This window comes from Anomaloglossus baeobatrachus, chromosome 9 (assembly GCF_048569485.1).
Source record: "Anomaloglossus baeobatrachus isolate aAnoBae1 chromosome 9, aAnoBae1.hap1, whole genome shotgun sequence".
Taxonomy (NCBI): domain Eukaryota; kingdom Metazoa; phylum Chordata; class Amphibia; order Anura; family Aromobatidae; genus Anomaloglossus; species Anomaloglossus baeobatrachus.
In genome coordinates, this window is record NC_134361.1 from 38,528,085 (window position 1) to 38,547,786 (window position 19,702).

At 46.2% G+C, this 19,702-nt stretch overlaps 1 protein-coding gene across 1 annotated transcript; it reads left to right on the top strand.

Moving 5' to 3' along the window:
* Nucleotides 1–1,228: 1,228 nt before the first annotated feature.
* On the top strand, nt 1,229–19,702 carry LOC142251061 (cytochrome P450 2H2-like). The gene is made up of 9 exons (XM_075323562.1): nt 1,229–1,504; nt 4,247–4,409; nt 8,908–9,057; nt 9,138–9,298; nt 10,542–10,718; nt 11,783–11,924; nt 13,750–13,937; nt 14,019–14,160; nt 18,065–19,702. Exons 1-9 carry the CDS (start codon nt 1,280–1,282, stop codon nt 18,244–18,246), a joined length of 1,530 nt encoding a protein of 509 aa, XP_075179677.1. The 5' UTR covers nt 1,229–1,279; the 3' UTR covers nt 18,247–19,702.

Sequence of the window (19,702 nt, forward strand, 5' to 3'; positions counted from 1 at the left end):
TTTCTGAACATGTTTTTGTAAACAGCTAAAATAACAAAACTTGTGTCACTGTCCAAATATTTCTGGACCTAACTGTATATATATATATATATATATATATATATATACAATACAGACCAAAAGTTTGGACCCACCTTCTCAGCTCTAGAACAACTGTTAAGAGGAGACTTTGTGCAGCAGCCTTCATGGTAAAATAGCTGCTAGGAAACCACTGCTAAGGACAGGCAACAAGCAGAAGAGACTTGTTTGGGCTAAAGAACACAAGGAATGGACATTAGACCAGTGGAAATCTGTGCTTTGGTCTGATGAGTCCAAATTTGAGATCTTTGGATCCAAGCACCGTGTCTTTGTAGAAAAGGTGAACGGATGGACTCTACATGGCTGGTTCCCACCGTGAAGCATGGAGGAGGAAGTGTGATGGTGTGGGGGGGCTTTGCTGCTGACACTGTTGGGGATTTATTCAAAATTGAAGGCATACAGAACCAGCATAGCTACCACAGCATCTTGCAGCGGCATGCTATTCCATCCGGTTTGCGTTTAGTTGGATCATCATTTATTTTTCAACAGGACAATGACCCCAAACACACCTCCAGGCTGTGTAAGGGCTATGTGACTAAGAAGGAGAGTGATGGGGTGCTACGCCAGATGACCTGGTCTCCACAGTGACCAGACCTGAACCCAATCGAGAAGGTTTGGGGTGAGCTGGACTGCAGAGTGAAGGCAAAAAGGCCAACAAGTGCTAAGCATCTCTGGGAACTCCTTCATGACTGTTGGAAAACCATTTCCGGTGACTACCTCTGGAAGCTCATCAAGAGAATGCCAAGAGTGTGCAAAGCAGTAATCAAAGCAAAAGGTGGCTACTTTGAAGAACCTAGAATATAAGACATATTTTCAGTTATTTCACACTTTAAAGTATTTCATTCCACATGTGTAATTCATAGTTTTGATGCCTTCAATGCGAATCTACAATTTTCAGAGTCATGAAAATAAAGAAAACTCTTTGAATGAGAAGGTGTGTCCAAACTTTTGGCCTGTACTGTATATATATTTTTGTCCTAGTATACAGTCTCTATTATACGCATTTGTGCTATTATTATTGTATCTTTTGTCATTCTTGTGAATGCAGCTCTTGTTGATTTTCGGAAGCTTCCCCCCTCTTTCGGACAGACGGCCCCTGGATGTTACATAACACTATTGTCCTTGGAGCGCAGAATCCTGAAACAGGACACCGAGGAAACCAAACAGTGAAATTATTTTCCCAGCCTGTTCTCTTTCCAGCATGGATCAGAACAGAGCGGAGACCGCTGCGGCCGGGACCCCCAGGATGGGGATGAGCATAGGAGCCACGCTTCTCCTCACTACTGCTGTAACTCTCCTGATTTATCTCATTAAATCCTGGAAGAAGAAAGAGCCGAGAAATCTGCCTCCGGGACCCCGACCTGTGCCGCTGCTGGGGAACATCTTCCAGGTCAACCTCACAGAACTGCACAAGGATTTGGTTAAGGTAAAGTAGAGTGTGGCTACTACTGACAGTAAGGCTGAAACAGCGCCACCACTGCCCATAGGCTGTGTCTGGTACTGCAGCTCAGGTCATTACATAGGAATTAATTGTATTACTTATGGATGGCTATGCTTATCCCCAAATAACAAATAATAATTTTTTTTGTAGAGATCGGATGTGCCAGTCATGAAAAATCTGAAGTCAAAGCTATATGCAAATCAGGCTGGGCGTGTCATTTTTCTTGAAGTATCCGCCCCCAGTGCACTTCCATCTTGATTTGCATATTACTTCTATGCTAGATTTTTCATAATCGGCACAGCGGATTGCTATATAAATGGTGTCATTTTTATTGGGGGACAAGCGCCTAGACAGCCATACAGCTACTTCCATGTATAAAAATGTGCTGACAGGTTCCCTTGAAGTTTCCTGTTGCAGTAGTGGGGACTAATCCTCCTGCCTGACTGAAGGCTTCTTTGTCTAAAATCACACAGAACAGAGGCTGTCAGTCAAGAAAGAGAAACTGGCATTGGGCGGGAATTAGAGAATAGAGCTGGAGTGACACAGCCTTCAGATCTACCACATCTATTTGAATATCAATTCAAACATTGATTTCTCAGTAACGGAGGAACAGAGTGGCCATGGTAATGGTATCGCTGGACTTTTCTTTGAAAGGGCTACATGCACATATATACAGAGTGGTCCAAAAGTAGGTGGACAGTGTGTGTAATAGGGTTATCAAACATGGTGTAAAGTGAAACTGACTCAGTTGCCCTTAGCAACTAATCAGATTCCACTTTTCAATCTTCACCGACTCTTTGGAAAATGAAAGGTGGAATCTGATTGGTTGCTAACGGCAACTGAGTCAGTTTCACTTTGCACCATGTTGGATAACCCTATTACACATACTGTCCACCTACTTTTGGACCACCCTGTATATAGTTTGAGGTAGGAAATCCTGCTGACATATGTAGTCTTCATCATAAGCAATTGGATATGGGAGCACCTATTTTTTTCTAATCTAACTCCTCCCACTTGCCACTTTTCTTCCATAATTGTCCCTAATTTGAGTCAATGACTGTTCTGAAGACTATTTTGGAACACTGATCGTTTACAGCTTTATACAATACAATGCTATACACCTTATCAATGCCCAGGGAAATTGTAGTATCACAGCAGCAGAAAATGCATATAAAGTACTTAAAGGCCTATTCCCATCTCCAAGATCCTATCCCAATATGGAGTTGGTGTAATAATAATAATATTAGCAAATACCTATAATTATACATGTGTAGCACCCCGGGGTCGAGGGGGTTAACCCGTCCTGTCGCCGGGCTGGTGGTGCAGATCCTCTGTGTCGTCACATGGTGGCCTGACTCAGTTTTGTGACCCCTAGGCGTACAGAAAGGAGGGTGGAGGGTGGTAGGAAGGAAAGTCTTTAGATGATTGTGACGCCACCTGCGGTATGCGGCCAGGTAACAGCCTCCGCTGCTGTCGCTGTCCTCTGGATGTCTCTACAGCTAGGGTGGATTTGCTTCCCGCAGGTGAAGCTAGGCCTCAGGGATAGGATGACGGTGGAAAGGAGTAATACGTTGGCGGTGCAGGGCTGAGGGCGACGACAAGAACTGGACGACACATGTTGGAATCTCCTTTTACTGGTATCCGGTGAAGTTGGTGGTCCGGTCAGCCTGGAAGCAGCAGGGAAATGTCTCTCTGCCCAGTGGTTATAAGCCTCATTTTATGTGCAGTTGTCGGTCTCTGTGACCTGATACCACACAGCGTCCTTCTTTCTAAGTGTGTTAAGTCTTCTGTCTGATGGGTAGCATGAGCCGGTACTGGGGCCCACTCTGTAGCAGTGACCCCAGGCTCTTTCTTACCACTTTGCCTCCAGATTTTATGTGGGCCAGAGGAGGTGAGCTCTTCTGCCCTCCGGCATTACTACTGGATCGTTAGCACCCAGTAGCCTGGGACACCGGTGTCTTGCTCGATGCGCTCGGTCCTAGAGAGCTGGGCAGCAGCTCTCAGACAGCGACCGTTCTCCTAGCTTCGTACTACTGTTCTGAGGTCTGGCTTCCTGTTACTCACTAATCCCTCCTCCAAGTCAGTATATCCAGAGAGGCTCCCTTCAAAACAGGTTATGAGCTCCCCCTACTGGTCTGGAGGAGGAAGTGGTGTTGCATGTTAGTGTACCTGGAAGAGATTTCAACACTGTTGCCAAGCATGGCATTGCTCCAAGTGATGAGAACAACACCCCTGTGGCTCCCAAGACCACTGGGGTGCCACTTATGCAGTATAGTTCTTCTGATTCACTATGTCCCTCTCCTCCTGTTCAGGGCATTGCAGGGCCTTCGGTATCCATGGTGACGACCACTAGCAATTAACTAGCTAGCTAACTGTGACTATATGTGTGAGGTCGTAACCATGGATACCTAAGGTCCTGCAATGCCCTGAACATGAAGTAAGTGACATAGTGAATCAAAAGAACTGTATCACATTTCTAACTGGAGGAATTAATAATATTATTATTATTATTACACCTACTACATATTGGTATAGGAGCTTGGAGATTGAACTAACCCTTTAATTACAACATAACAGTAGAATTGATAGAAGAACATCAAACATTACTTTAATTAATGACAGGTCATACACAATGGGTAAACCAATTAAACAACATATTGTGTATTATATTGTGCATTGAGCCATTTTTATTATGAATCTTCATATTTTCCCTTATTTTCTTTGCAGTTAAGTGAGAAATATGGCCCAGTGTACATGTTTCAGGTTGTTAACCTCAAGACACTCATAGTAGTGGGATATGACACTGTTAAGGAAGCTCTTGTTGACTGTGGAGATGCATTTAATGACAGAGGAATAATTGAGATCTTCTCTGTTCTGTTTGGTGACCATGGTAAGTAGAACATTTGTTATCCATGAAACTTTCAAGTGTCCACGTTTAGGCAGCATTGCCTGTATTCAACAACTTTGGCCAGTTTGTACCTGAAGAACATTCAGAACACGACAGGCTCCATGAGCTTCAGGCATTTGGGTTTGTTAGAAGTCTGTAAGCCAAATGCCAAATGCTCGGGCAACTTTTGGCTTCGTTCTTCTGGTGCGTGGCTAAGAAGGCTTCATGTGGTTTGTACCATGGGAGCTTTTGCTGTTTTCTAGTCACCAGTCATGGTAAGAACACTTAAACTTCACACCAAAAAGATTTAAATACAAACATTTTGACTTCAGCCTGGGCAATGTTCACTTTACAGAGGCCATAAGTCAGTTTGACTTTCACACAGATTGTGAACTCTGTTTCTGGTTTTGACCTCCAGTTGCAGTTTAGTTTGTAGAAAACACACTGTGCTTTACTCACCTTCCCAGATATTGAGCTAAGTCTCTGCCGCTTCTCACAGTTTCTGTCATGCTAGTGTGGCGCCCCTGAGGCTTCAGTCACCACAGGGTACTGCACTTCACTTAAGGTGCGGTACTTATCCCGAGTCCAGAGGAGGTCGGTGCAGGTATCACATCCATTTCATCCAATACATACCATAGGTTGCCCTCCCCACTGTGGACTGTGCTAGGGTCAGGTCTTAAAGTTGCTATCCAAACACTGGAGCTTCCACCCACTAGCGACAGGGACCCAGGGGAGGAGCAGCCACCAGTGGGGAGTAGGAGCCACACACACACACAGAGGAGTCGAGTTCCATCAGGGGACAGGACAGGAGCTGATGACCGGTAGCTCCTGTAGGACAAAGGAGAAAAACACGGTTGCTGAGGGGAGAGCTTCATTGCTCCCTCAGAGCGGCGCAGTGCCGGGTGCAGAGCCCTAGGGTGGAACATACTCTACGTTGGACCACCAGAATCTGCCGGACAGGGGGATTCCACGTCCCTCTGGCCGCCACAAGTTTCCAGAGCACAGTGGCACATAGGGACCGCCGGAGTCGTGATTACAGTCAGGCCCCACAACGGATCCGCGCCACCTGCACACGGGACGAGAGCTGAATTAAAAGAACCGGGGTCCCCAAGTAGCTTCCGGCCATGTGGATCCAATACTAAAAGCGCAAGGGGGAAGGGCCTACAGACTACCGCACCGGTACTGAACTCCGAAAGATCCGGGATCGGCTGGGGCCCATCACGGCAGAGACCGGCACTCTAAGGGTGACAACTGGAGAGTGAGTAAATACCTTGAACCACAACTACTTAGCCATTCATTGCCCTTCATTCAGAGTCAGCCCTTCATTGCCGACGCTGTCACCCTGCGCTTTGGCTCCAACGGCCACTACTACCTCCATCATCCTCAATGGGGCCTAGCTTCAACTGCGGGAAGCTGAACTATCCTAGCTGCGACACCATCCGCCCCAGAGGACAGCGATCGCAGCGGTGGCTAATCCCTGGCCCATACCGCAGGTGGCGTCACAAGACAACTACTACTCCCAACCTCCAACACCCCTTCATCCTCTCCATACTCCATTCTCCCCTTATATTGTACACTTCGGAGCCACGAAGCTGGGCAGGGCCACCCGTGATATCCCAAACCTGACATCACCGGCACGGCGACAAGTATTTAAGCCCAGCCCCATGGGTGCTACACTAGGTACGGGGAACTACCAAGCGAATGGTGAAAGGGAAGGAAAGGGAAACCCTGTGTTTACGAAAAAGGAAGATGATGACCCCTGACCAAACCTACTGCTGGTCCCTGGGGTCCCTCACCACCCTAGATAGGGTCAGGTATCCTACTTGGCGCATAGGTACAGGACCTAGGTATCCCTAGTGCTGGGCCCTAACTAGGGAACAGGTAGGATGAGCTCTTCGTCAACCCCACTAAATACTATAGATGACACAAGGAGGACACAGGGGGAAAACATGAACTACTTATCTACAGATGACTCAGGTACAAATTCAGCAAAGTTTTCAGCAACGATACTACAGAGGGGAACAAACCACCTGCTTCCATCCAAGGCTTGAACGAACTGAAAATATCACCAGCACCAGTCCAAGGAAGGAAGGAAGGGGTATGTAAACACTAAGAGAGTGCTGATGATCAGCAATTGGGTGGAAGTCGAGCTCCTGCTGGGTCCAAAAGAGGGAGAGATTAATCCAGCAGGAAAGCTACCTATACCAATGAATACCGACAGCAGGAACAATGAAAGGTCAGGGAGAATTCTGCGCAGCCGAACGCTGTGACTTTCTATGGCCAGAAATCACATGACTGTCTATCACCCTTGACAGTCTCTTTTTATGTCTGCAGCAGTAACATCATGTTGACATCACTGCAGCTTGTAAGTAGATGCAACAGCTCTACCCGAGTCAATGGCATAAGCTGCTAAGCTCCTGATTGGCTGTCCCTTTGTCAATTTCATGTCAGCACTGCAGACAATAACAGAGGCCAAGAGCAGTGACAGAGACTCAGGCTAGACACGGGGAGGAGGAGTAAAGCACACTTTAAAATAAAACAAAAAACAGACTGCAGCCCAGTAATAGGGGTTTTACTAAACCAGAAAACCCCTTAGATATAATTTAACTAAACCAACCTCCTCTACACAATAGTACTGAAAAACTAAGACTGTCGCAGGCGGAGGGGTCGGGAACGCCGCTCGCCTGGGAATCGCTGGCGCTTGGATCCGGTACTTCTGCTCTTCGGTGGCTAGAGCACGGGGCCGGACCCGGGGGCTTGAGCAGCGCCTCCTCGCCCACAAGTGAAAAGGGGAGGTTTGGTGGTGGGATGTCGGTTGTGACGCCACCCACGGGTTGTGGTGATGGTGGGCACCACCGCTGCTGGTGACGGGGGATCCCGGGAGCGATGGCGGAAAGCAACTAAGGTGTTGACCCCTCCGTGGGTAGGGGCTGTTGGTCCTGGGGGCCCGGTTGGGGAGTAGGGAGGAGGGGATAGGTGCAGGTGCCAATACGGGGAGGCAGCGTGGATGCGTTACGGTGCAGCGCTGTGGCGGATGGCACTGGTGTACTCACTCAGGTAGTCAAGAACAGAGTCTCTTGTAAACCAAATGGCTGAATGGACGGGGCCTGCAGTCGGCTGCGGTATCTTCACTCTCCCCGGACGGGTTGATGGTGGCTGTCGTTCCCTGCACCTATGTGTAAGTGTTTGACCCCTATGGAGTCCCACGGGTGGTCCGCTCCCTGGCTTGTACGTGTCGGGAGAGCCCGTTTTGCCCGCAGGTGGTGGCCCTTGGATCTCTGGCCGTTGGCGGTGGCTCTTATCCGGACGGGTTGGTTTGTTGCCTTCTGACGGGACTTGTTTGGGAATGAACCCCTGAGGTCCAGACCGCAATCAGAGAATTTGACCGTTACGGCGGCTTCCGAGCCTAGTCGGGGTTTGAGTACCCTGCCTTGGTGCTTGGCTTCAATCCGCTCCCCGGTTCAGTATCGGCGGGCCACCAGCGGGCCACCACCCGACCCCGGTCCTACAGTTCCGCAGACCTCCACCAACTCCTGCAGATGACCACCACCGTCTGCCGACCTTGCTGATGGTGCCTGGGCTCCGACCCAGACACACACAGTCTCTCCTCCTCTCTCTCTACCAGCTCTCTACTTCAACTCCTGAACTTGACTGACTATTTTTCCTGCCTCCAGGCCTGTGAACTCCTCGGTGGGTCGGGCCAACCGCCTGGCACCGCCCCACCTGGTGTGGACATCAGACCCTGGAGGGAAGCAACAAGGGTTTTGTTTGACGGGTGTTCCTGACCAGGGGAGGGGGTGTGTGTGTATGTGATGTTATTCTGTGACCCCTGGGGTCCAGGGCGTCACAAGACCACCTTGGAGGCCTTGGGGTAACCGATCTTCCTCTTGAAACCAGTCAGTTCTAAGTCATCAACACCGTTCACACCAGGCCTCTGTAGACATTCTCTCTGATGACTCTTAAGGCTTCCGTTGACTTTTCAGAACTCACCCTCTCCCAGGTTAGCATCATGCTCAATCCACATCACGATTGCGTCACGTACAGCTATCATCTAATACCAAATTTCTCCTTTAGTGGCCACTGATGACAAAATGCTACAGCAATAAATGATTGGCCGATCAGCAAAAGAATTAGGGGGTTGACCCAGAGAAGGACATATCATTGGTGCAACTTGGACCCAGGAGGTGGGGGGGGGGCATTTGCAACCCCAAAAGTGGATGAATTTTGCATTATGATGAGTTATTGACTAGAAAGGGTCCATATATTTGTTCTTGCACAGGGACCCTTTTCTGTCTGTGTCCACCAGTGGGTTGACCCAATGGGTCTATCCCTGGCAGGGACATCGTATTGCTGCACATCTTTAGCTATAGCACAACTTTAGATATTAGCCAGCAACAGGCAACAAAAACTGCTGAGTGTGAACATAGCCTAAAATATCTGTATAAGGAGCCGGCCTAGACTGGTGCCGATTTGGTGAGTTTTGCTCTTTATCGTTATTTAGGGATTGTTATGAGCAATGGCGAGAGGTGGAAAGCCATGAGACGATTCTCTCTGATGACCATGAGAAATTTAGGAATGGGCAAAAGGAATGTTGAAATGAGGATCCAAGAGGAGGCGCAGTTTCTGAGAGAGAGATTTATGCAAATCCAAGGTCGGTAAAAAGATCCATGTTTTCCATTCACAATAAACTTTTAATACCGCGTATGCCTTTATTAACGATTTTATTTACAGATACATCATTTAACCCCACTTACATTCTTGGACTCGCTGTTTCTAATGTTATATGTTCTGTTGTGTTTGGGGAGAGATATGACTATGAGGACAAGAATTTCCTGAAGCTTTTATCTTACAACAGAGAAATCTTCAAGCGTCTGAATACTTTTGCTGGCCAGGTATATATTTTTCACTATTCATTCAGCCGTGACCCCTCTCAGTGACTGGGTATCAAAACTGGGGGGGGGGTTTGCATGCTGTTTTTTTATTTATTTTTTATTTATTTAAATAAAAATAAAAATAAAAAACCCGCATGCAGTTCCTCTTATTTTGATACATAGCTAAGATAAGTGCACGGTTGGGGGCTGCAGCCTGTAGCCATATGCTTTATCTGAGCTGGATATCATAATATGTTGGGCCCTACAACAATTGTTTTATTTATTTATTCATTTCTATACCATGATACTGACCCACAGACAGCGCCTGTGATTGGTTGCAGGCAGACGCAGTCATACAGGCTGGGGGCACGTCTGACTGCAACCAATCACAGACTGCCATTGGGTAAGGGAAGCCGTGCATATGGATGAGCAATAGTGAGTGGCCCTGGAAGAATGGGTGGCCATGGAAGCAGTATACAGCCACAACGTAGCCTTGGTAAGTATGAAGTACTTCTTATTTTCTCTCTTTTTCTTTATTTTTTGTATTAGCCGAGTGCCGAATCTGGATCATTAGCAGTGAGAATTCCAGGCCTGGGTCCAGTACCCGGGTACCTTTAAAACCTCACGGATCCAGACTTTTACAATCTGGGTTGCCCATCACTGCTAATTTGGTGTATCATGTTAACCTGTCTAGCCCAAAAAGATTCTAGGCCAATTACTTAGTAAAGCTGGTATTGATCTATAATATCCTGTTTCTTAAGGCCCCGTCACACACAGAGATAAATCTTTGGCAGATCTGTGGTTGCAGTGAAATCATGGACATATTGTTCCATTTGTACACAGCCACAAACCTGGCACTGATTGTCCACAATTTCACTGCAACCACAGATCTACCACAGATCTACCACAGATCTACCACAGATCTACCACAGATCTACCACAGATCTACCACAGATCTACCACAGATCTACCACAGATCTACCACAGATTTATCTCTGTGTGTGACAGAGCCTTAAGATAACTTTCATTCTCCCCATTGTCTTAAAAAAAGGCAAGCAAATAGAGTAAGGAAAGCAAAACTAAATGGTAAAATATGGGCAGAACTGGATCGGCAGAGGACAACCATATTTTGCATTCATATTTCATTAGAGCTCATAATGTTTGTATTTCTGGAAAACTATTTTGGGAAACCATAAAATCGCATGATCAAAAAAAGGAATTGTTTATTTTTGAGGTATAATATGATTGATATATTATTTTCCAGCTTCTTGGCATGTTTCCGCGTTTGATGACCTGCCTTCCTGGACCACATCAGAAAATCTTATCAAATAATGTCAAGTTAAAAAAATTTGTCAAGGAAATGATAAAAGAGCACAAAGACACCTTTGATGAGAGTTGCCCACGTGATCTCATTGATTTCTTCCTCTTGAAAATACAAGAGGTAGGTTAGACCTTGTGGCCTATTTCTCAAAGTCTCTTTATACCATGGGTCTATCTAGGTGAGTGAAGGCACTCCAGTTGCTGGGTGACGTCAAACCACTTTGCCTTAGCTAAGTTATATTGTTTAGATGGTTCAACACTCATAGCCTGTGTGGCGGCAGCAAGCAGGGCTAGTGGACCCACTGGACCACATGAGGGACCTGGGCTTACCCTAGAGGCTTATCTATGCACTCACCACCAGGAGAATGCCAGGTACTACTCCCAGGGCAGTGATCAGGACTGTGGCAGCTGACTCCCAGGGCAGGTGACGGACTCAGGAATAGACATGTACAGGTGAGGTGACTGAGGCAGACTAAACAGGCGGGTACGGACAGGAATGGTGAGCATGGCAGGGATAGACAGGCATGGGAAGGCAGGTACTGTAGACGGACACAGAGATAACAGGGCAGGAGCTAAGGCGCTGAGGACCTGACAATTAGCTAGGTAGCATACTGGAACACTGACTGACTAACTATTGGCATTGCGCGGTAATCTCCCCTAATGGAAGGTGCCTTAAATACATTGTGCCTCTCAGCTATAGGCTGAGAGGCATTTCCTGGAAATAGCATGCCGGGCCTTTAAGATGAAGGTCGGTGTGCGCGCACATCTTAGGTGCACACCCAGGAACCCTGTGCAGTATACTCAGGCAATGGGAGGGAAAGGAGGCCGCAGCACACGTGGATGGCTGGAGAAGTGTGGGGGACTATGCAACCCAGCTAGTGTGGTGAGTAAGTCTGAGTCTCTGCAGAGACACCGGCACTACAGATTGCTTAGATAGCAACAATCTGAATCTTCTACCCTGTTGATGGATAACTAAGTTGGACATCTTCTTAATACAGGATTACTTATCAGGCCAATGATGAATGATAATCGGTTTGGAAAGTTGTGCAGCCAGGACCTGATTGTCATTACCACTAGAAAGGTCATCGATGTTCACAACCAATTTAAATTATAGAATTGCATTGGATTTGAATAAAATAACTAAAATAATGTAACATAATGATTTCTGTCAAAACAATTTTACAGGAGAAGAATAATTCAGAAACTGAGTTCCGTGAAGAAAACTTAGTGGGGACCGTAATTGATTTGTTTTTTGCTGGGACTGAGTCTACAACCATGACATTAAGATACAGCTTGCTAATACTTCTCAAACACCCAGAGGTACAAGGTAAGATATGTCTCTACTTAAAGAACATCTTCATTAAACTACAATATCTTTGTCTCAATATTCTTTTTCCCTAATGTCACAAATGGTCTACAGTAGTTATAGACTCACCTGGTCACCTATGGATTTTGCATAAGACTGAGCCAACGTGTGAAATCCCAAGGCTTGTGAGTTCTCCACGGTATTCCACTGCATTGACTTTTAGATTTACCCAAATGGATATTACAACTTTGGAATAAGCTCTTACAGTATAATGTTTTCCATTGTCACGTGATAGAGTACAGTCGTTCAGCGTGCAGTGTAACACAAGGCTAATGTCAAATGGTATCTGGCTCAAAACAGGACGAGATCTGACGCTGTTCACACAGCAGAGTCTGACACTCCACACGATGCTGCTTTTGAGTGGCACAGACAGGCTCAAGCGTCGACCCGCTGTTTTCTCATTACTAATCGGGCTTGTAGGAGTTAACTACTGCTAGCCTGTGGATTGCTGCTTGGGTCACATGTTGCAGGAGACCTGTCAGTCACCTCCACCCTTTTTAAGACAGAAGACCCTGTTCTCCCATGCCGACTATAGCTTTATGCAGTACAGGTGCTTGAGCTTTTGTAATCCAATAACTAGTGACCTTCTGTGTGCTGTTTGGTGTGTTGTGGAAATACTCTTGTTGTCTGATTATTTCATTCCTTCTTTCGTTTTCTTCTGATCGTGTTTTGTATTTACCTCTGTGAGTGATTGCTGTGAGTATGAGTTTTGGTTTTTCCCCGTCTATTTGTGTGGGATTTACCACTTCTGTCCCAGTCCTCTCCTGGGTAGAGGGGGTATTATACCAGGGTTGTTCAGGAGCTAGGGTAAGTAAGGAGGCCCATACATCATCACCTTCAGACATATCTTTGAGATCAGGGTCAGCTAGAGTTTCCCTAGTCTGAGGGCTAGTTTAGAATGCCCTGTCTCTGGTGATCCTGCCACACCCCATGACAGCTAACAATGGGAATGGTATTGAAGGAAGGCTCTGGCAATAGGGAGAGGGGATGGGGATGCCTTCTGCAACTCACCTAAGTCTGTTACTTACTCTCCCTTACTTCCCAATACGGGTCCTTTTCCCCGTTGCCGTCACGTGTCTAGGCCCTCGTACGCAGTGAACTCACCCTGGCTAGTGCGAAGGCCGGCGAGAACAGTAGTCTCACCACTGAAATAATATAACGCAAGGCAGGCAGACAGAGGGAAAATAGATGCAAAGACGAAAACATGTCAAGCTCTTCCAATCTATTTAGACAGCACAGCTGCAATAGTAACGACTCCTCAGCTTCTTCCAGAGACAGGCTCCTTTCAAAGTGGTCAGCATAGAATTAGAATATATAATCGGCATCAGATGGTAAAACATGTGACTTTTTATAGAGAAGGGGAGTAGTAAGAAAAGAGCTGCACCTCAGAATAAGGCTGAAAAGGACAGTCAGATAAGAAAGAGTCCTTAACTCCTACAGCACTACAAGAAAGTATAGCCACTCAAATACAAGTGGTAGACCTGCGATCAATAAGACGCTGTGCCCTACTGGTCCCAGACTCACCAGAGGTCTCCCCAGAGCGGGACACACTCATGACATCAATTCCGCAGTGCAAAGGTTAACAAGCATGTGATAAGAATCTGACCTGCTGATTTAGGAGCCTAGGTCCGTTCACACCAATGCCACTTTATTTCAATGTTTAAAGAGTACAAGTAAAAGCACATAATGAGTATAAGAACCTGTAAAAAAATGTGGTGTTTTTGAAAACCCCTTGATTTTCCGCATTTGACAACTGTAATTTATTTTGTTCACTTCAATCTCTTAGAGAAGCTTCAAGAGGAAATTGATCGCGTAGTTGGCCAAAACCGATTTCCATCAGCAGACGACAGGGCTCAAATGCCATATACAGATGCTGTCATCCATGAAATTCAGCGATTTGCAGATATTTTCCCTATAGGACTGACCCGTGCAGCACAGGAAGACACAACTTTACATGGATATCACATTCCCAAGGTAAGTTGTCAATAGCAGAGCAACACAACATACTTATATGTCTTCTGTACTGCCCAACTGATTTTAAATGTTTTCCCCAAGGGAATGATGATGGTTCCTATGCTAACATCTGTTCTGAAAGACACAAATCATTTTAAGAACCCGGATGAGTTTGATCCTGGACACTTCCTCGATGAGAATGGTGGCTTTAAGAAGAGTGAAGCCTTCATGGTATTTTCTGCAGGTATCGTCCTTTCAAGGGGTTCTCAGATTTATAATAAATCATGAATAAGTGTAAATATAAATTTTAGTGAACCCGAGAATACTGATGAGCGAACCCACGGATATTTGGGAACAAGCATGGACCAAAAAATAAAATTCTGGTTCGGCAGCCGAACTTGACCCCGGACTTGACCCAAACAATGAACCCCAGTCAATGGGGACCTGATGTTCAGGGCTATAAAATAGTTGTAGTAAGGGCTAGAGGGCTGCAAAACAGAGTGTTAAAAATAGGATCGGCATAAATAGCAATATGTTTAACCAATTTACCCTATTTAGCCGGTATTTCCAGTTGACCCACACAGTCAAGATTTCCAGTTTAACCAGAGTAATTTCAAATCAACGTCTCTTTAAACAGTTTCCCCACATAGCCAATGTTGCCAGACTTCCCCCACAGAGCAACAACGTTAACAAATTTGCCATATGTAGCCTGTGTTCCCAGTTCCCCACAGAGCCAAGATGGACAGAGTTCCACAACAGACTACAAAATGGTAAAAAAGGCCCTAAACAGCATTTTTACCAGTTTAACTCTCATGGCAAGATTGCCGAAGATCAAACACACAGCACCCAATGTTCAAAAAGGCCCATAAACAGCCTTTTTACCCAGTGGACCTTTCCTGCTATCATTGCTTTAGATTCACCACACAGCACCCAATAAAAACAGAGACGGGCCACTGAACCCCACCCAACAGAGTGCTCAAAAACTAGAAGTGACAGGTACCTGACTTGTTGAGGTTACCACTGCTTTGCTCGTTTTCAAGAAAGTAACATTGACAAAAGATGCCCATGCTCCTCAGGTGCCAACTCTTTGCATGCAGCAGAGCATCAAATCTTAGACTGCCTGTGTGGCGCCCCTGAGGCTTCTGGTCGCCACAGGGGACTGTGTCTCATTTTGGGCACAATATCCATCCCGGGTATGGAGAGGTTAATGTCTAGTATGTAACATTTAAACCAGAAAGTCAGAGAATGAGTCAGCAATTTCCTTGCATAACCCATACAGCAGGTGGCTTCTCACTAATTAGAGCAGGGGTGCTCACCATGACAACTGGAAAGTCCGTAGCTTGATGACTCATCCAGAGGAAAGGGGGGAGCACGGGAAAATACTGGAGCAGAGACAGAAGGACATCAGAACGTCTGGAACACAGAGAACACAGAACACCACAGTCATCCACAGGGAGTGCTTCAGAGCTCCTGCAGATTGAATCGGCCAGACCGGGGGCAGGCTGGAGACACCGGGAGGAGAAGGAGTCCGGTACCAGTAGATCTTGTGGGACCTAGGAGTTCAACAGCGGTCGCTTGGGAAAAGCAGGCTGCTGCTGCTTCCACAGGGCTGGCGCTACTATAGGGTGCAGAGTCCTAGGGCAAGTTATACTTTATGTTGGCTGCCAACATCTGCAGAACAGAAAGATTTCACGTTTCCCGTCCACCACTTAAATAGCTCGAGGCACAGTAATACACTGGATCTGGGACTGAGTTCAGTGGCTTGTCCTAAGGCGAGGATCCACTTCACCTGCAACAGGGCTGGGACACTTAATCAATTGTGTTTCCAAAGTGCTTTATGCCATGGGGATCGACATAGTGCATCTTAGAAAAGGAGAGACCCACAGAGACTGCCATACCGGACCTAACCTCTGACCTACCCAGGATTGACCGGAGCTTTATCATGGCAGGGACCAGTACTTTGGGGGCACCATTGAAACAGTAAGTAAAGACCTGGAACTCGCACCTGTTGACTCTGACTCTGATTGCCGTCGCCCTGCGCTTCAGCACTCCAGTGGGGCTGCCGTGCCCCGCCATCCTCCCAGGGCCCGCTCTCCCTGTGTGGAGCTACATCATCTTGGCTGCACCCAACATCTGCCCCGGTGAGAGACCCTGCAGCGGCAGCCGCCTATCTGGCCCCATTCCACAGGTGGCGTCACGATCCTAATAGACTTTCCTAGCCTCCAACTACTACCTACATCCTCCCTACCACCATCCAACCCTCCTTCCTGTATGCCTCGGGGCAATTGAACAAGGCCATGCCACCCTGTGACGACGCAGAGGATCTGCATCCCCGACCCGGCAACGAGTAGGTTAAAACAAACACCTGCCCCGTGTGGCGCTACACCTGTTTTAACAGTTCCCACACAGAAGACAATTTTCTGTTCCAGTGGTGGACAGTTTAGTTGCTTCATTTAAAAAGCTCATAGTTAGATTTGGAATTGGACAGACTAGAGGAAAGCTGCTCACAAAGCAGGACCCTGAGAACCATGAAACTCTTTATCCCCTATACTGGGATTTGGAATTACACAGGGCCCTGGAGATCACTACCTGTGGTAGGCTGCAGTCCGATGAGAGTAGTAGCCAGGCAGGGTCAAAACAGGAAATGCAGAACAAGGACAAAATCAGGCAGGCAAAGACGTAATCCAAAAACCAGGCAGAGGTCAAATCCAGATTGGGTAGCGAGGTTCAAAACAGCAGGCAGGAGGGTAGTCAGAGAACAGGCTGAAGTCACAACACAGGAATCACAATACAGAACAGAGCGGGACGAGAACCAGGAAGCAGCAGTACAAAACTATCTCTGGCAGTGACCACCAGACAGGCGGGGTAATTAGAAGGGTGTGGTGTCTTCCCATTCGCTGTAGCTGAATCGTGGTAACTTCAGCTGGAAGACACACCCCACCTACAGTCAGCCAGTGGTACTGCAGGTCCAAGGAAAACCAAGGCTTAGTGGATGAGCGTAGCCTGCGCCCACCAGAGCCACTGGCACCAACTCCTCTCCTATCACCAGCACTATCCACAGTGGGAACGCCACCTGGTGATCGAAGCAGAAGTCGCAGGAGTGGACTCTGGTGGGAACGTGACACTACTGCCAGACCCAGCCATTTAGACTTGAAGCGACTCACCCATGCTGGTCAGTGTCTATCCCGGGAATATGAAGCAGTTATTTTGAAAAAAAATATTGTATAAAGCAGGCAGTTATGTCTTAATACGATAGCTTTGACTTATGGAATACGACTCTGTTTCCATTTTCGGGTTTGGAGGTACTGTGGCTGTGAAGAAGAAGGGACTCGGCCATGCTTCAGTGATGGAAGTAACCATGGGCACCTTGATGTGGTAGTGGGCCTCTAGCAGGGTGGCCACCCAGTAATCAGCACTGGTAACAGTCAGGGGAACTTGGCGGTCACATGCTGCCCCTAGGCAACAACAAGCTGTCATCAGTTGGAGGTGTATTGCAGTTTAAAATGTACAGATTCCCCGCTCTAGAAAACCTATTTTAAAAAGGCCCCTAAACAGCCTCTTTACCCGGTTTACCTCACAGCCAAGATTGCCCGAGATTCAACAATCTTGCATAGAGCTGTAATACAGATGATTTTCAGAGTTCCGCAACACTGTGCTTGCGCAGTTACAGGTTTGCGACTTATTAAGCCCACTATACCTGGTGCCACAGACCCGGCTGCACACTGGTGACAAGTAGAATTTTATTGAAAACTAAGGCCACAGACCCTCGTGATAAGTGTTTGCTCATCACTAGTAATGATCATTGGGCAAAGCAGCCGTGATAAGAGCAACATCACGGGGTAACTCCAAGGAACTTATGTACATATTAATGACCACTATTGCTCATAGTCCTGGAGATTCTTAGTTCAATGTTAATTGGACTCTCAAAAGCAGCCCCCAATCAGGGCACCATGGAATACCATGGAATTAGCCATTTTGTTCTCATTTTTGTTTCTCTTGAGAATGATCAAAACTAGGATGGCTATTTATAAAATTGTTGGTCAAGAGCTTTTGAACTACTTCACTTGCAAATGATTTAGAAAGTTGTCTCAGATGTTCCACCATGACCTTTATACAGCATCTAACACACAATGTATTCCTCCCTCCAGGCAAACGTATGTGTATGGGCATGAGTCTGGCCCGCATGGAAATCTTCTTATTCATCACGACTTTACTGCAGAAGTTCACTTTGAAGCCTACTGTGGATAAAGAGCTCATTGACATCAGACCAGTACCCAACACCAATGGTTCTCAACCCTATGACTATGAGATGTTTGCTGTTCCTCGCTGAATACGCATCAGAAAACATATATGACACACGACTAAATAGTGGCTGATACAGTGTAATGAACACAGATGTGGAGATTAATCATAATTAGTGATGATGAAATGAATCGAACAAAGCAGTTTGCGTGTATTTAGCCAGGAAATTTGAATTTGGGAATTTGCTCTAATTTGACAAGAAAATGTATTAGATGCAAATCAAATGTACATTACTATGCTTTGAGGTGTTCCCAGACCCCGGAGTATCGTAAACAAAAACAAAATGTCCAATCTGTCCAACTATGGAATTCCGATCTGGGCCGGTTGTCTACTCTGGACTAGTCACCTGTGTGGACTTATCTTGGCTATCTCTTTTCCACTGCCTGCACATTTGACATCTTCTGTGTAGACTTTGACGCAATGTTATCACATCGCACAGTGCAAGTCATAGCATCGGACCATTTCAACATGTCGCGGCCTAGTCAGCACAAGAGATGCCAAAAATACAGGTGGTGGAAAAAGCCAACGAAGGTCAAGTCTAGACCACACCGGTGACTGGACCAAATGCAGGTGAGTACCAGGTAAGCATGAGTTTTGTTTTTGCGCTTTTTTTTTCCTACTTGTAATTTTTCAATCCAGAAAAATGGCGGATTTGCGCTAATCAAATTGCAAAAATATGCTGTGAATACAAAATATTTGTGAAATTTTAGGTGCATTTGATTTGATCTCAAAAAGATTCATTCACCTGTAGTCCAAAAATACAGTTGGTTTCTCAGATCTGAATGTCCTTGTTGCCTTTAGCAACTAGGGGTCAAATTCCATTTTCTTACTGCAATTCCCAAAAAAATATTAAAAATGATTGGTTGCTATGGGCAACAATGCCACCATAATGGCAAGGTTATTAACCCCCTCACAACCTTTGAAGTATATTTACGTCAACGTTCGTGTCCGTTGCTTTAATAAGGGCTCGGATGCCGAGCCCGCATATTTCCCCTTATCAGCTGACATGTGCCTCTAACAGGTGTGGGAGGATCGGAGATCCACCAGTGGCTGTTAAACAGTTACATCCCTCTGACAGCGGGATTTAACATACACCGTCAGGGAAGGCGTCATTTACTGCTCCCACTGACGGCCCAGTGACGTGATTGCGGGGTGCCAATAAGTTGTTATGACAGCCAGTGGTAAGCTGATGACCCCTGTTTTTGTCATGATTAACTTCCTGTGAAATAAAGTAATACGATAGGTAAATAGCATAATAAAAAAAAATTCAAAAAGCCAAAACTACGTTTTTTTGGCGATCGCAACATTGCAATAAAATGCAACAATAGGTGATCAAAGCATCACAATTAGCCAAAAATAGTATCAGGAAAAGCGTCAGCTTAAGATGCAAAAAATGAGCCATCACACAGCCCAAGATCCTGAAAAATGAGAATGTTACTGTCTCGGAAAATGGCGCCAAAAAAATACCTTTTTTTTTTATTTAA

What these genes read in the sequence shown, in the direction of transcription:
- LOC142251061 (XM_075323562.1), top strand. Translation starts at nt 1,280, where the DNA reads ATGGATCAGAACAGAGCGGAGACCGCTGCGGCCGGGACCCCCAGGATG. An exon ending in TGCACAAGGATTTGGTTAAG is followed by an intron (nt 1,505 to 4,246) that starts GTAAAGTAGAGT and finishes TTTTCTTTGCAG; the next exon opens with TTAAGTGAGAAATATGGCCC. An exon ending in TGAATACTTTTGCTGGCCAG is followed by an intron (nt 9,299 to 10,541) that starts GTATATATTTTT and finishes ATTATTTTCCAG; the next exon opens with CTTCTTGGCATGTTTCCGCG.